Raw genomic sequence first — 17,616 nt, forward strand, 5'->3', positions numbered from 1 at the left:
GAAAAGAGGAAATGGCCTCAAGTTGTGCCAGGTGAGGTTTAGATTGGAAAAATTTCTTCACTGAAAGGGTTATCAAGCATTGACCAGGCTGCCCAGGGAAGTGGTTGAGTCACCATCCCTGGAGATATTTAAAAGACGATTAGATGTGGTACTGAGGGACATGGTTTAGTGGTAACTTGGCAGTTAGGTTAACAGTTGGACTTGATGATCTTAAAGGTCTCTTTCAAACAAAACGATTTTATGATTCTATGATTCTAAAACCCTTTCACACATATAGACAGGGCAGAGAGAATAGTGCACAACAGCATAAAGCCTACTATCTCCTGGTTCTGGGTATCTTTAATAGTCTTTTAAATCTACACCTGATGTAAGTGCAACATTGATAGCTTCTCAGAGAACCACCAATCTGAGTGTTTCAGTTGTACCTATATCCAGTTGGAGACACTGTGAACAGGCAGGATTTCTAAAATAGGCTGAACACCTACACCGTGCAAATGAGACTTCTTTAAGACACTTCAGGATGGGAAATCCCAAATCACTAACCACTTTAAAAACACTCAGCCTTTTGTATTTTCATAGTCCCTCCCACAACTAGTCCACAGGCAACACACAGAGGTCATCACTTTTGCAGAACCTTTCTGGGTCTTTTCCCACTCTTTTGAGCAGTGATTCCCCTTTGTTGTTGGATGTGTGACTGCTGCTGAGCCTCAAAATACGTCTTGACCCACCAACCACCTTTTCTCATTATCCTAGCAGATAACCTTTCCATAACCTTTCCAGGACATTTCAGGAAGCAGTCTCAGCCTGGAGGAACACTGCTTCCAGACCTCAGCTGAGGTTGGGAACAGGCAGACTCCAGCGCCGTGAATCTGAGCAGCTCCAAACGTTTGGACAAGTTAGAAATCAATCATGTGCAAACGTGGCCTAATTTGCAGGCACGTTTCTATGTGCTGCGTGGAGCAGGCGAAGTTAGTTTTTGGCTCGGCATTAACTAATTTCAGCAGATTAAAATGGTACAGTATCTGACTTTGTTGTTTCAGCTGGCGTGGAAAACGCATCGGTAATTATCACAGGAAACTAAGGAGGGGGGGAAGCACAATAGGAAGGGAGCGCTGGACGATACCCTGCTGCAGAACAAAGCAGGCAATGTCCTGCCAGGCGGCTCCTGAGCAGCACGATTTCCCTGTGGGCATAGTTCTGGAGATGTTCTCAGTTCTGTACGGGGTCACCATTGCCAGGCCCTTTTGGACCTGCTGTGCCCGGCAGCAGAAGAAGCTTCTGCATCTTCTCTGGATGCTACTACATTAACTATTTAAGGGCCATCTCCTAGACTTGTGTCTGAATCACTCACTGACTGCTAAATGAGCCAAGTCAGAACAGTCTGGACTCCTGGGTGTAAATGGGCCTCAGTGTCTTGGGCTTAGTGGTGTGGGGCCCTAAAGATCTGGCCCGTAGCTTCTGTCATTTTGGGGATTGTAACATTTGGTCCCCTTTCTTCTCCTGCTTTTCTTGTTCATTGTTTCTCTTGTTCACTGGATGCCACTGCAAACTCCTCCTTTGCAGTAAAGAACAGCCTCCGTGTCACCTCCATGTTGAGCTGTCTCTGATCTTTAAGTCCAGGCTAAGGAGGCAAGATGAACAGAAGAACAGGGCTGTGCTCTGACCTGGTTCAGCTCGTTGGTATAAAGCAGCACCCACAGGGTCTCCACTGCTGCCGTGGGGCTGAGGATGGTTTCTTGTGAAGTGCTGGCAGCTGCCTGGTACCTTCTGCCTTGGTGGACAAGGGGGTCCGGTCTTCACATTGTCACATCCTGTGCTGGCTGTCACTCTGCGTAGGCAGGGACAAGGACAGTGCTACAGGCCACCGCTGTGGGGTGTTTTATAGTCCAAGCACTTTACAGTGCAAGGATTAAAACCAGGCACCTAGAGATGACCTACGTTGGGCATCTGCTTCAAGATGAGCTCTGTATCTCCATTGTCAGACAGCTCTTCACTGTACCAACACCAATGTCCCTAAACCTGTTAGTGGAGAAAGTGAGTTCCTTCCCTGAGCATCGATGCTTTGCGTTTTACTGCTGTTCTGGTTGACTTGCTCCACACCATAGGTGGAGCACCAGAGGTTTATTTTCTTAATGTCTTACAGAGGCCCTTTGGGGGAAGGATAACAATGGCTCGCAGCTGTGAAGGTGAAGACCTTGAGCTGCAAACACTTCGGCAGCTTTTTGCTTCAGCTTTGTTGTGTTTGACTTTTGATTATGTATTTGGAGTGGATCTGGATAGTCTCCGCTCTGCTTTCCAGTAACGGGCGGAACTGCTGCAGGGAGTTAATGTGAACCAGGATTTGGAAAAGCCCTATGCTTCCTGTGCATCCATAAATTCAGATGTATTTTCTTGGCTGCCCTTTGCTGGAGCTGTTAAACTGGTGTTTGCTGTTCCCCAGACCCTCATCTTGGCATGGTTTTGGTGGGGCGAAGCATAAGCAGGCAGGACAAGGGTAAAAAATAAAAGATCAGGCTGAATCAGGCCATCCCTTCCACCAGTGTGCTGTGGGGAAGGGGGAATCACCCACGCGGGTATTGTATGAAGAAACGGGCAGCGTGGCTGCCTGCTCCCATCGCTGCTGTTGGAAGGATTTGGTGTGGAGGTGATGCTTGATGCTCTGCTCCGCTCAGCCGGTGCCTGGGCCAGGTGACAGGGCGGTGCCAGCCCTCAGCACGGGGGACTCCTGCCCCAAGCATCCTCAGGGTCCCCGCTGTCTCCCACGTCCCCTGCTTAGCCACTGGGTGCTGTGACACACGGCACAGCCTTGACATCGGCGCTGGGCAGCACTTTCCCTGTTGCAGTCGTGCCAGCGCTGCCCGTAACTCCATCTTTGAAGCCGTTGGTCCCTCTGTCTGCTCTCCCCGCTCCGAAGGAAGGATAAGGTCCGCGGCCATGGGTGTCTTTGGGCTGCAGCCTTTTCCATCTGTGAGGTGTCTTGAAGCTGTGGAGCAGATCCTTTTCCCCTGATTCTGTTGCAGTGTAGCTCCACTGACATCTATTGGGATTCCTTCTGCCTTACACTAGTGCAAGTGGAAAATCAGCCTCAGAGGGGGTTCCCTTAATGTTTTACAGTATTCTGAATGTGCCTGAGTGTCAGAGATTAATTCCTACAGGGGTGACCTGGGTGTACCTTAGTTTTAAATGCCTTTTTTCTTTGCTGGTCCTGTTCCTCTGGACACCCCAGAGAGGCTCCTGAGATCTGCTTGCTGTTTTGTGAAATTACGTTGAGCGTTCGCTTTGAGTCTCGGAGGGACGGGATGATTTGTGAGTGTTTTCCTTTATTCTCTTGGTGCCCCTCCATATCTCACCTCAGATACAGACCAGCCAAGCTGGCTCTTGCTCATTACTTAAGGAAGTAGTTATCTGCAATAGCAGCATTCAATCTCTTTGGAAAACAGATAGACCAATGTGTTGAAGGGTAGTTGATATTTTTCTTGACACAGCTCGCGGTGAGGGTTCCCCTACCCCCATCTCATTTTGTGGGTCTTTTTGGAATTGAAGCCCAACTATTAGCCAATTCCTTACGCGAACCAGCTGTGAACTCTCCTCCATAGAGATGCTCTATTGTTCCATGCTCAGAAATTGTAATTATCAAAGAAAAACATTGAGCCGAGGCCAAGGTACAGTAACTTTGTTACTTGAGTAATGGGAGTGAGATGCAGTTTGGGAGGCTGTGGAGGGATTAGAAACACGTTGGAGGGAGAGGAGGAGGGTTAGGAATGGCAGAGTCCTGCTGTTAGTCAGAGCTGCAGTGCAAGGGCAGGGGGATGAGTAACGGCACACCCAGTCCCACAGGTCTCCGCTCCGCAAAACGCACGCCGCTCTGCAGGCTGCATCCCTGCGCCCTCTCTCTCCGTACGCCCCACTCCTCAAATTCCTGCTCCTAACATCTTTAAAAAGACCTCGAGTCCCTCTGCTGAACGTCCCACGAGCATTTTCCATTTAAATGGGTTTGCAGAGACCAGCAGTTGTCCCATCAGACTTCTCGACAGTCACAGGGTATAAAGCAATTTTGCCTGGGTCAGGACCAAGAGAAACAAGATATTTCTCCATTTATGTTTCTTCCTTTTAAATACTTTCCAGGCATCTATTGCTGCTAATGCTGTGACCTCTGATCAGTTCCCCATTCCCACCCGTGCAGGGATCGGGGGATTTCTGTGCAAAGTTGGCCTGGGAGATCGCGTGTGAGCATGCGTGAGGGTATGGGAAGGTGTTCATATTCTGCTGCATGTCACAAGCTTGGCATCGCTGACAACCGAGGGACCCTGGTCTCTCCCCACTTCTTTGCAGTTCACGTGGCCAGGGCGGGATCCTTTCCTCCAGGTCTTAGATGTCTGCAGTAGAAATTAGGAAGAAATTCTTTGCTGTGAGGGTGGTGAAGCACTGGAACAGGTTGCCCAGAGAAGCTGTGGATGCCCCATCCCTGGAAGTGTTCAAGCCCAGGCTGGATGGGGCTTTGAGCAACCTGCTCAAGTGGGAGGTGTCCCTGCCCATGGCAGGAGGGTTGGAACTCGATGGTCCCTTAAGGTCCCTTTCAACTCTAACCATTCTGTGATTCCTTGGATGTTCATTATCTTCCTCTGTAATTTTTGTAGTCCGATGGCGTGGCATTTTGCCAGCTAAGTACATTACTCTAAATACAGCTTAAAAAGGCGGAGATTTAGTGCAGGAGAAGCAAGAGGAAATCCTTCCTATACATCCTTTAGTTGTCTGAGCTGACACATTAATACTGAAGCAGCAAGCACTCAGGGGCTGGTTCCCCCCCCATCAACTCCCTTTTAAACTGACTGAACTCAGAGGGTCTGGGTTTGGAAATAAACTGATCCAAACTCTTTTTTGAACTAGTAAAGGGAACTCATCCTTGGTGCTGAAGCGAGTGTCTCAAGTGATTCTTTGCAAGAAAGAAGGTTACAAAGCCATCAAACATCAGTCTAGTCCATTTTGTGTTTAAGACACAGGTCCTTGTGCTAACGTTTGCCACTGTCACCTCTGCTAAACCACAGTCACTCTTCAGTGGCACTAATTATTGATTTTTGGAGAACTAAACTCATCTGAGTTATAAAGGCAAAATGTTGGTGAGCTAATGGTACTGATCAACACTTCTGGGCTGGCCGATAAAGATTTTCTTTGTCAGAGTGTCTCACACAGGTTCCCTGAGCAAAATAAGCCATGTCAATAAAAGTAACTTCTCTGCCGGAGTAACTGTGCTACCACTAGGATTTCTGCTTGCATGGAAATAATGGGAGAGTAAATCATTCCCCGATGCCATGATATACCAGTAGATTTCCAGTTTAGCTGTGCCTTTTGCGCTAAGGAAAAGGAGCAGGTAAAGCTGAATTTATTTTCTCGGTCCTTGACAGATGAGGCAGCACCATCTGCTGGTCTCACTGCTCATGGTCATGCTTTGCTCACGAGCTGCTCTCCTTTCCCAACCAGAATGTTCACCGATGCTCAGCAGCACCCCAGGCCCTAAGGACCCTGCAAGGGGTCTCACTGAAGCACTGGCTGATTGAAATCCTGAGGCACTGGCTGATTAAATGGGCAAGAAAATAAAAAATGCTGGGAATTTGGTGAAATCAGGTTTATTAGCCTAAAAGGGTTCGTTGTCTGCCCCACCTGTGACCACCCACACAAGACTTGTTACTTGTGGACTCCCTGATTTCTCACATAGCTTCTGAAGATAAGAATGGAGAGACCAGCATTAGAGCTGGGGACAGCATCAGAGCTGGGGCACCTTCGAACTGGTATCCTGCAAAATGCTGAGGAAGAAAACTAATGGACTCAATGATCCTCATGGGTGCCTTCTAACTTCAGATATTCTTTGATAAAACTGTATCTTTCATTCCTAGCTCACCTTTAACACTTGTATTCAGCTTGCCCAGGTGACCCCAGATACCACCAGTGCCTGAATCCTCATTAGTCTGTGCCTTAGTTAATTTCTTCCCACCATGTTCCTTCTCCTGGGGTCGGACATTAGCTGAACACTGTATGTGATTAAAGTGAGGTGAAGGCAGGTTTATTCAGCCTAGACATCTGCCTCCCTTGATGGATGGAAAATTGTACATATCGTAGTTCCTGTAACAGCAGGACTCAGCTCTCCATATACTGGATTCTTTCTCACTAATCTGGGACCAACTCGTGTTCTCAATGACTCCTTAATGCTTGGCAGTGAGGCATGATGGCTCTGAGTCGGGGTATCAGAGTACCAGGGAAGTAAAGAAAAAAGGTGGTGGTGCTGGGCTATGAAGGTAAATGAGGACAAGAGTGGTAATTCCACGATCACAGAGGATTTTGTGACAAGGGTGCCCAAGTTCAGACCACCACTCTGCTATATAGATGTCTTATGTCACTTTAGACAAGTCACATAGCATATTAAACCCTTGGGAGCTAGGTATTAACTTCTCACATTCTAGGATTTGGTGTTCCTCTGACTCTATATAGAGGGAAGTCAGTGTTGTTCTGCTTGCAGGGGTCTTTTGAGGATTAGTATTTCAGGGTAGGAACTGCACTCTGGTCCTTTAGTGACAGGATCTAAGAGGATGGTTCCTACCACAAGGTTTCTAACAGTATATCATTAGGGTAGACAATCCATTTGCCAAGGTGACCGTCTTACGGTGTTTCTCTCCTTTCAGGCACCGCGTCTGTTGCAGTCGCTGGCATCTTTGCAGCTTTAAGGATCACAAAGAACAAGCTCTCTGACCATAAGTTTGTTTTCCAGGGAGCTGGAGAGGTAAGAATGTTCTTGAGTTTGTTCCTAAATATTTTATTTTATTTATGGCAGCATCTACAATGCTAAAATCAGCCCCATGCCATGGCACTGTACAACCATGGAGCAGAAAGCCTCCCTGCTTTGTGCAGTGCTGCAGGATGACCCAACACATCTCTCATTTAAAATCTTCCTCCCCTCAAAAGATGATGATACCCCAGTGAAGTGTTTTATGTACTGTATTCCAGGCTGCATTGGGCATAGCTCACCTCATCCTCATGGCCATGGAAAAGGAAGGAATCTCACGAGAGGATGCCATCAAAAAAATTTGGATGGTGGACTCCAAGGGACTGATTGTGAAGGTAAATTTGTCTCCAGACCTGAGCTCCACTCCCCCACTGCCTCCTGCAAGCCAGAGAGAGGCCAGAGCAGGCAGATACCTTGGAGCCCTGCTCAGCCCTGGAGTAAGGGCTGCAGTTTTATTGGTGTCATCAGAGTTGTTCTTGCTTTCAGAGGACTAGGTCTCATGGTGACAACAGTGTGCCCTAAAGGAAACACTCTGGGCTGGGCCTCTAAAGTGGTAGGACACACTGCTGGCCATGGTCTCAAGCCGTGCTGGAAGTCTTGTGTGTCATATGGGGTACTGCAACAGCAACACTGGTGATCCAACCTGGCCCAGCTCTACTCTCCACTCCCTGGGTCCTCAGGACCTCTGCCATTCTACCTCCTCAGACTTGAGGGGGCTTGTGCTACGAGTTACTAAGTTAAGTCTCCACCTTTTGCTGATAGATTAAAGTTTGACTCTTTCTTTTTCCTCACAGGGCAGGAGCCACCTGAACCACGAGAAAGAAGTGTTTGCCCAGGACCACCCTAGTGTGAACACGCTGGAAGAGGTTGTGCAGAAAGTGAAGCCTACAGCAATTATAGGTGAAGTTCCCTTAGCACGACCTTTTCACGTCAATTCAGTTCTTAGGAGAGTTTCTGTCTTTCTTCCAGGGCCTCCTTTTGTTCTCTCCATCAAAAGGAAATGAGCTTTTTTTACTTCCATTTTGTCAGTCGAGTTCTCCACATCCTTTCCCCTTCGACTGTGGGGCACAAGCTTCCTCTCGTTTGGAGCTGTAGGAGCCCTCCCAGACAGGGCTGCAGAGGGAGGTGCTGCGGGAGGCAGGACCTGGGGCTCTCAGCAGCGAACATGGCCCTGGGAAGGCTGGGCAGGACGAGGATGACAACAGGCAGCGCAGGCAGGTCTTTGGGAGGAGAGGTGCTGAGCCTTTGGGAGGCAAAGTGCCGCAGCCAGATGCGCCTAAACACTGATCCCCACTCTTCCCAGAGCAGCAGAGGGCTTTATTTTGAGACAGGTTTTTAATCTCGCCATAATATGAAAATGAAATATTCCCACCTGTATCACCAGAGATGGAGCCTGTTCCCTCCCGCAGTTCAGTTACAACCCCATGCAGCTACAGGCTTGGGGAAGGGTGGCTGGGGTGCTGCCCAGTGGAAAAGGACCTGAGGGTGTTGGTTGACTGTTGGCTGAACATGAGCCAGCAGTGGGCCCAGGTGGCCAAGACCAACGGCATCCTGGCCTGTATCAGGAATAGCGTGGCCAGCAGGAGTAGGGAAGTGATTGTCCCCCTGTGCTCGGCACTGGTGAGGCCCCACCTCGAGTTCTGTGTTCAGGTTTTGGACCCCTCACTACAGGAAAGACGTTGAGGTGCTGGAGTGGATCCAGAGAAGGGCAACGAAGCTGGTGAGGAGTCTGGAGCACAAGTCTTATGAGGAGCAGCTGAGGGAGCTGGGGGTGTTCATCCTGGAGAAAAGGAAGCTGAGGGGAGACCTTATTGCTCTCTACAACTACCTGAAAGGAGGGTATAGGGAGTGGGGCTTTCAGTCACTTCTCCCAAGTTACAAATGATAGGACAAGAGGAAGTGGCCTCAAGTTGGGCCAGGTGAGGTTTAGATTGGATATTGGGAAAAATTTCTTCACTTGAAAGGGTTATCAAGCATTGGACCAGGCTGCCCAGGGAAGTGGTTGAGTTGCCATCCCTGTAGGTATTTAAAAGACCTGTAGATGTGGTGCTGAGGGACATGGTTTAGTGGTGGTTTTGTCAGTGTTAGATTAATGGTTGGACTTGACGATCTTAAAGGTCCCTTCCAACCTAGACGATTTCGATTCTGTGATTCATTTACTGACAGAGGCATTCAGGAGGGATCAGCCCAACGCACTGAAGTCAGGCAGTCGGAAAGCACCGTCTCATTCAGCTGTTGTTGTTTTAGGTGTCGCGGCCGTTGCAGGAGCTTTCACTGAGAAGATTTTGAAGGACATGGCAGCCTTCAATGAGAGGCCCATCGTGTTTGCCCTAAGCAACCCCACAAGCAAAGCGGAGTGCACAGCGGAGCAGTGCTACCGCCTCACCGAGGTACTGGAGCCCAGAGCAGGGAAGCTGGGTGCTCTGGGTACGCTGTGGCCATGGCTGTACCAAGGAGACCACAGTGGTGCATGGTGGGTGGTCAAGTGACAGTGGGCATAAATTGAAACAAAAGAGGTTCAAGCTGGTCATAAAGAAAAAACTTGCACGCTGTGAGGAGAGTCAGGAGGTGGAACAGGGGCCCAGACTGCTCGTGCAGTCTCTGTCCTTGCAGGTTTTCAAGAACTAACTGGATAAAGCCCTGAGCAACCTGGTCTGATTTCATAGCTGACCTTGCTGTGAGCAGGAGTTTGGGTCCCTACCAGCCTGAATTACTTTGTGAACCTCTAAGGAAAGCACTTACCTCCTTCACCCACAGCTGACTGAGGTGCCCCGTCCTCCTAGGTTACTATCCCCTGTGTTTTGCCACCCTCATTGTTTGTGTAATGGTTTCATCACCCAGCTCGGGCTCAATGTCACTGAAGAGTTATAGTCATGTGGATTGACTTGGGGTGAGAGAGGAGACCTTGTCTCACTCTCCCCTTTGCCCTCCCTCACCTGCTGTTGGCTAGGGCAATCACACAGTTCCCCAGACCTTTATCCCACATGAGTCCCTCTTCACACTCCGTAGATGGTTGATAGAGAGGAAGAGAGACTCAGCAAGTTCCGAGCACTTGCAGTTGGGCAGTGCAAAGACCCACTCAGTGCTCAGTGGCCCTCTCCATGACCCTGTCCATGGCCCTGGGGACCAGGCCCTCCAGAAGTATCAGCTGGAGATGGCTTTGGTGGAGAGGCCTCTCACTGACTGGCTGGAGATTTGTCCCCTAGGTCACCAGAGTCCTCTGAGCGCAGATCATGGCAAGCAGCAGAAATGTAAGATGTCTCTTCTGAATGTGAATGCCTCTTTCTCTGTCTTATCAGGGACGGGGCATATTTGCAAGTGGGAGTCCATTCTCAAAGGTAACCCTGCCCAATGGACAGACCTTCTTCCCTGGCCAAGGGAACAACGCCTACGTCTTCCCAGGAGTGGCACTGGGAGTCATCGCCTGCGGAGTCCGGCACATCTCTGACGATATCTTCCTCATCACAGCAGAGGTTTCCAACTGGCATTTAACTAATGTTTTTAAAAAGATTGTAAGAGGCTCATCCACCTACTTCAGGTGTTTTCAAGAACCTGGCCTGGGGCGATGCGCTGAGTGGAAATGGCACAGCCTCAGCAAAAAGCCACAGCCTTTCCCAATCTCAGGGAAAGCTCACACTTCCATTGCACCTACAGAGGTGCAGGATCCATGACAGAATTCCCCTAGTTCTTCAGAACTGCTGTCCTGGCACAGCAATTCCACTCTTCTGGCTCCAGTTTTAAGTCTGTAATGAAATGTATACACACATGTATTTTGAATAGTCCAGCAGTTCCCATTAAGAATTAGTCCCAGCTCCGGTGCTGCTGAGGTTTCAGCCACGTATCATGCAATGGTAGTGAATGTGGTATGTGCTTGAGACCATCTCTGTAAACTACCTTTTTCTTCTTTCTAGTCCATTGCTGCTGAGGTGACAGAGCAGAATCTTGCAGAAGGAAGACTCTATCCCCCCTTGCACAGCATCAGAGAGGTGTCTCTCAAAATCGCTGTGAAAGTGAGCACTCATTTATTTCCACTTTCCATGGTAGGGAGAGCAGGAATTGCCTTGGCATGATTCTTGCTTTGTGGGTTTTTAATTCAACTGTTTCTACAGCCTAAAGCAACGCTTCTCAGGAATCCTTCCAGCCAGAATTGCTGCTTTGATTTCTCCCATCATTAAAGCCCAAATGTGAAAAATACCTTCTGATTCTGGGTGCCTCACGGCTCACAAGGCTCTGCTTTATTGCTTGGAGCTGTGAGTGCTCAGCACTTCAAAAAAAATCAGGTTTAGGGTCAAATTCAAATATGATGCAAGTTGCCAAAAGATTTTAAGTTCCAAATTGCTGTTTTGGAACCTCTCCTCCTGCATTTGATAGGGGCCTAAGTACCTAAATACTATTCCAGATCTGGGCTTGTTGTCCAATTGTGGGATTGGTGCCCTGTATATATCAAATCCGTAATTCCCGTTCAGGGGATACCCACTGAGGATCACGCTGGCCTGCCTAGGAGTTACTGACAGCTGCACAGTGTACCTGAGGAGCTTAAGGGTATGAGTGGAGGTAGTTAAAGGGCTGTTCTCCTTCTTTAATTGCACGCTCCAACATTTTAGCGGGGCAGGAGTGTGCATTTCTAAACAGCCAGTAATTGCAGGCAGCTTTCATTCCCTCACCCAAGGGATTGCTGATCCCTGACTCAAGGAATTGGACAAAGGGAAAAGAGCAAAAAAGGACACGATTTTGAGGGAGGAGAAGGGGGAAAGAGCAGAAATACAGCCAGGGCCAAACTGGAGTTGGTTTTGACTTCATAACTTGCCAACGTTGTTGCATCAGCTTATTTTGCTTATCTTTTTGCAGATTGTTGACTGGGCCTACAAGCATGGTCTTGCTTCTTGGTACCCCGAGCCAGCAGACAAGGAAGCCTTTGTGAAACAGCTCGTTTACAGTCCTGATTACGATTCGTTTGTTATGGATGATTACAGGTGGCCCCCCGCAGCCATGCAAACACAAGATGTATAAGTTTTTGCGAGAACTGTTTTCTCATTTTATTCCATCCGTTCCCATGGTTCATATCATTGCTCATATAAATGCACCTCCAGGCTTGCAGAATGATAAAAGTAAATGAATCCAAGTAGTTTTTTACTTGCCGCTGCTTTTTGTCTGTGGGAGCATGTAAGCAGGGAATAAAACAGAGTCCAAGCGGGGCGGTCAGTACTCCAGGGAGGGAGACAGACTATGGCTGCAGCCCGTCCCAGTCAATCAGCGCTGCGTATTGCTGCTTGCTTGATGTACTGCCTGGCTCCCAGCTCAGCTGCCTCGGGAGAAGCTGCCTGGGCCACCACAGAAACAAGAAGTCCCATTCCTAGTGGGAGTGCCTGCAGGAAGCTCGGAGCCCCACTTCCACGGTGGCCCCACTTCCACGGTGGCAGCTGTGTGCGTGATCATCCCTCACACAGGACAGCCACGGTTTGCCCGTGGTTCTCTGGATGCAATGGGAATGTGTGCGTTGCCCTGGGAGAGGTGCACACTTGGGGACCGCTACCTTTTCCTGCTTCGAATGTCCCCAGTGTTTGGGGAGTCTCATCCAACCCAAGCTGGTGTGTGGGCCACACAGCCTGGCACTGTCCTGTGCCCCCCTCCCCTTGGAAACAAACCCCAAAACCTCCCTCAGCCCCATGGGGACAACAGACTCCCTCCCCTCTGTGGTCCAGGATGCTCTCCAAGGGCACAGGAGCCCAGGGACGCGCAGGGATAAGCCGAGCTGGAGACCAGGGCACCCTCGAACCCACACACAACCTCCCCACTGCATCTTCTGCGGGGTACTGCTAAGGAAGCACCAGGCAAAGGCCCTCCTGGGGGTCTCTCCATGTCACAGAGTCCCAGGGAGGCCTCCCCCAGCCTTGCAAAATTGTCACACCCTGCCAAATGCTATCTCAGTGGGATGATGGTGTTCCTGACTGTAACTGGGAATACTGGTTCTAGTCCAGCTCATCTTGGCCAGGCAAATAGCAAGCCCGAGAGAGCGAGGATCAAGCCGTGCCCTTGCCACAGAAGGGGCTTCTTTTTATCCTCTGGATTTGTCTGATTGCCAGACACATTGCCCAGGGAAGTTGTGGATGCCCCATCCCTGGAAGTGTTCAAGGCCAGGCTGGATGGGGCTTTGAGCAACCTGCTCTAGCGGGAGGTGTCCCTGCCCATGGCAGGGGGGTTGGATTTAATGATCCAACTCTAACCATTCTATGGTTCTATGATGATATCTGTCATGCCTTGCAGAGACGAGGCCAGCCAGAGACACAGAAGTCCTGGCTTTTTGGAGGCAACGATACTCCTGAGACCTGGATACTTTCAGCTCTCAGCTCCCATGGCAGAGGCAACGGTTGTTTTGAGGTAAGTCTGAAAGTGCCTCCCATACCTGGGCTCTTCTCCCTGTAAGTGTCTGAGCCATTTCTCACTGGACTCCAGAACAGCCCAGGGTGTTAAAGAAGCTCAGACGCACATGAAGTGATCCCGAGAGCATGTGGGCTTCTCCCCGTATCATGAACTCAGCCCTCATCTCTGCTACCGTCTGTGGGTGGTTAGTGGTTGTAGGCAGCTCAGTACCATACAACAGCTTGCTCAGTCCCTGGCAGCGGGGAAGGGAGTCAGCAGGGTGTAAGTAAGAATAGCTCGGGGCTGAGATAAAGGACAGATGAATAGATAAAACAAAACTGCACACAGGCACTCCCAGGAGCCAGCTCCCAGATTAGTTGTTCTGTTAGGCTCTTCATCCTCCATCCTCACTTCTCCACTTGCCCCTTGAGAGTCTTAAGAGGCCTTTCCCCAGCAGCTCTTCCAGGTGTTACATAGAGCCCGATTCTGGAAACAAGGAGACAACAGGATCTAGTCCTTGGAAAAAGTCTCCCTCCGGCTCCTCCCTGAACAGTGGGCAGCCCTGGCACTACCAGCTCATCCAAGAGAAGCTGAGAAGCTGCTGACGTGGTCAGCAGCCAAGGGCTGCAGAAGCAGACATCATCGATTGGGAAACACGACAACATCACCAGAAGCCACCTGGGAAAGGGCGTTCTTTCTGCCTGGAATGTCCGAACCCATCGTCCTCTGCAGGAGAGACAGCCCCAGGTGAGACCATTGCCAGGAAAGGATCCCGTTCCCAGCCAAGGCAGCCAGCCTTTGGGCTGCTGAGGCAGAAAGTGCCCATCTGGAAGAGCTCCCTGTACTCGGCATCAGCCCCTCTTTATTAGAAGCAGGAGCTGCACAGGGAGCACCTACGCCTGGGTCACAACGCTGCCTGGCTTTGTGCAAGGGCAGGAGGCAGCTGTCCCAAGCAGGAGACGAGTCAGACCCACAAGGAGAAGCCACTGCCAGTGGCCTTCCAGGGCATTTCCCAAGCACCCAAGGCAGCGCTGGTGGAGTGGGACACACGCTGAGGAGAGATTTCTGCGGGCGGCCATCGAATCCGGGGTGCAAACAAATTCTGCGGTAAAATGTACTTCGACTTTTAATTTCATGGAAGAACAGGTGGGCAATGTCCTTACAGCTGAATTCAAAGCTTGCTTTTTTTTCCAGGTTGTAAGACAGAAATAGCAGGGTCTCTGAGCATGGGGCAGTGTGGTGTCCTGAGGAACACCAGAATGTGCAGCTCTGCACCGTGTCCCATGGAATGTGGGTCGCCAAGGTTACCGAGCCCCCAACTCCCGTGGTGGAGACAGTGGCTGTTTTGGGGGAATTCTGAAAGTGCCTCCCATGCTTGGGCCCTCTCCCTCTAAAACTGTTCCCTGTGGGCCTGGAAATCAGCCCAGAGACACTTCTCCTCTTCTGCTCTCTGCTGCTGCTCCTCAGTGTTCATGAAATACAAACGCTAATGACACAGACACGTAGAAGGTGCCTTTCTGGCTCCCTTATGTCCATCTCAGGCAGAGGACTCCAGCTTTTGCTGTCCTTCTTCTGGTGTCCCACAGGAGCCACCTTCCCATGCTGATGGCAGTCTGCAGACACGCAACTGTAGGAGTCTCCTCCACAACTTCTGCTCACCACAAGCTGACCCTAAGTGGAGCAGAAGGCACAGCTGCTGGAGAATGGTGCATGGCCCAGAGCAGTCGCCCCGAGCTGTACCACTCAGCTCTAGGCTCACACCTGGGATGCTCAGATGTGGACCTTCCCCTTGGGACAGAGGGGACAATACTGACACTCCACAGCACAGGAGCCCAGGGGTGACCATCCCTCCTCTCCTGCTGCTTCCATGAGGCACCAGCAGGTGGTCCAAAATGCTGGGGTAGGTTCCTAAGGGGGATCCTTGTTGGGAGAGAGGGCAAGAGAGAACGCAATCTAGTGTGGAAAGCAGTCCCACCACTGATGCTTCTCTTGTGCATGCCACAAAGATGGCCTTTCCTCAAAAAAAGAGCCTTCTCTTTCCCTAAAGCCCCAAGACCTCTCTGGCCTTGGCCAAGAGAAGAAACAGGTGGTGATGCCAGGCTACAGGAGCAGGTCAGTGAGCAGCTTAGGAAGGAGAGAGCCTGGTGAGCCTGGACAAAGAGCTGCTTGGTGCAGGATGGAGGGTCCACCTGGGCTTCCTTGCAAAAAGAAGAGGCCATTCAGGCAACTGTTCATGCCATGATACTTCACATGTTGGCTTCATCCTACACAACAGCCTGTGGTGTGGGGTGAGGGGTCATTAACCCATCTTCCTTTCCCAGTTCCTGCAAATAAACACATTGCAAAACCCTCCAGCTGGAAGCAACTGTCTTTATTGTTCACGAAGCAGTGGAATCTCACCCTGGGAAATGCTCCTCTACTCACAGCTGCAGGAGGGCAGTGGTGACTCCCCAGCCCCTCCTCCCAGCTGCAGGACTTGGAGCACTGGGAGGGACACTTCAGACTGGGCCTACCGGTGGATCTTCTCAGCGGCGCTAAGAAGTGAAGAAGAAATGCCTCAGGGTTCAGGTCCAGGGGGGGAGGCCGAGAAACGCTGCCTGTCTCCTTCAGCCCTGACCCTCCTGGGTGTGTGCCTGGTCCACAGGAGTCCCTGTGGTCTCTGTGGCTCTGTGGAGGCCCCTCCTGTCCCAGCCCATGGCGGGGAACCTACATGGCACCAGGCTGAGGTGCTGTGTGAGGCTGGGACAGAGACCTTTGGCCGAGCAGCTACAGAGGCACAGGGAAAGTCCCCTGGCTGCAGATGCTGGGTGGGAGGTAGCAAGCGCTACGTGGTTTGAGGAGCTGGAGCCCAGCGCCTGATCCCTCTGGAGAACGCCTGAGTGTGGGTGGGTGCTGGATGCCAGCTGGAGCTCTCACTTAGAGCACCCACCTCCTGCTTCCACAGCTCTGCTCTTGTGCCCGTCTTCCTACAGGTCTTCCTTTCTCTTCTCCAGCAGCCTCCTCGCCCGGGTGCCGCGCACGGGAAGGCAGCTGCAGCAGCGGAGAACAACACTCTCACCTGGGCTGTCAACCTGCCCACCTCTGCCTGGGACCTTCTACTCTGCCCCCTTCCACTTGGTACCCATGACCAGCAGCGCCGGGGGGAGAGGTTTAGCCCACAGCCTTTGGGCTGCAGGGGGAGAGCTGGAATCAGGGCTCTTCCCTGTCGTTCCCTACCAGACACAGCCAGGGGATGGAGAGCCAAAGCCCACAGTTGGGCAACATGCATCCTTGATCCCTCAGATGGCTGGCTGCCGCTTCACTCATACCTTCACTCATACCTTCACTCCCTCCTTGAGGGAGCTGGCACACTCTTACTTGGTCAGTGACTTCTCCAGAGCAGCTGCTTCTGTCGTCTTCTCTGGGGGATGAGGGATGAAAAAATGCTGCTTCAACTCCACTGGTGCCACCCAAGTTCCAGGAGTGCCACCCCATAGGGACAGCAGTCCTCTGGGCATCAGCTGCACCTGTGTTGGCATGAGACAAAGATGGAACCCTGGCCAGAGGACGTTCTAACAGGCAGCGATGCAAAGACCTCTCCCACCATCCAGCCCACTTGCCACCCACTGGGTGTTCCAGGAGCAACTTCCCCAGTCAGGGACACTGCTGGTGTAGCTGCAGGTCCTGAGCACAACCACCAGTGCCAGAGTGGGGACAGGGTTTGGCCCACTCTCCACTTGGCTCCTGCACTTCACATTCAGCTCCCTGTGGGCAGCAGACGGCAGGGAGGGGACTGCGGTGGCCACAGCAGGAGCTCTGAGGGCAAATACTATGACGGCATTGGCAGGTCGCACCAAAAGGTCCTAACCATCCAGCCTGCTCACAGCTCATAACCAACCATGCCTGCCCACCACCCTGCTTGCTGCCCCTCAATGACCGGGCACCACGAGAGCCTGTGTTTCACAGCATTTCACACCACAGCTCGCAGGGAGCAGGAAAGCCCATTCCTGCTGTTCCTCTGCCTCATCTGTCCATGGGCTTTGGGAACACAACGCCCCAGCCTTGGAAAGGAAGGTCCCAGGGCGGGCACAGTCTTCCCTCCCAGAAAAAGCACCTACAGAACTGGCTGGGCTCTCGCCAGCCTTCCCCTTCCCTCCCAGCCCCACCAGCCACAGAGAAGATGCTCCAGCTTCCAGCACCTTCAGCTCACCAGGCTGCGTTTCCAGCTACGGGGCAAGCAAAAGCACTGAACGTATTTTAGATGGAGGTGCCAAGCCAGGAGCTGCCATTCAATGGTGTGGCAGGGCTCTCAGCGGGATTTGCCCAAGCTCAGGAGATTTTCCCCTGCAGCCCCCTCTCCAAGAAAGTCAGCAGGAGAGGCTTCAGCCCTCGGCCTCTGCAACCAAGGGGAAGAACCTCTGAAGCCCACGGGAAGAACCTTTGAAGCCAAGGGGAAGAACCTCTGAAACCTGGGGGAAGAAGGCTTTCCCTGCAGTAGACTT

At 51.3% G+C, this 17,616-nt stretch overlaps 1 protein-coding gene across 1 annotated transcript in view; it reads left to right on the forward strand.

Moving 5' to 3' along the window:
* The window catches only part of ME3 (malic enzyme 3), a 132,455-nt gene extending 120,548 nt beyond the window's left edge, over positions 1–11,907 (forward strand). Inside the window, exons 8-14 of the mRNA XM_074153998.1 lie at positions 6,675–6,772; positions 6,997–7,110; positions 7,570–7,675; positions 9,023–9,165; positions 10,075–10,248; positions 10,687–10,785; positions 11,624–11,907. Of these exons, the coding sequence (XP_074010099.1) occupies positions 6,675–6,772; positions 6,997–7,110; positions 7,570–7,675; positions 9,023–9,165; positions 10,075–10,248; positions 10,687–10,785; positions 11,624–11,785 (896 nt within the window). The 3' untranslated portion in view covers positions 11,786–11,907. The remainder of the gene's footprint in view (positions 1–6,674; positions 6,773–6,996; positions 7,111–7,569; positions 7,676–9,022; positions 9,166–10,074; positions 10,249–10,686; positions 10,786–11,623) is intronic.
* The last annotated feature ends 5,709 nt before the right edge of the window (positions 11,908–17,616 follow it).

Source organism: Numenius arquata, chromosome 1 (assembly GCF_964106895.1).
Source record: "Numenius arquata chromosome 1, bNumArq3.hap1.1, whole genome shotgun sequence".
Classification (NCBI taxonomy): domain Eukaryota; kingdom Metazoa; phylum Chordata; class Aves; order Charadriiformes; family Scolopacidae; genus Numenius; species Numenius arquata.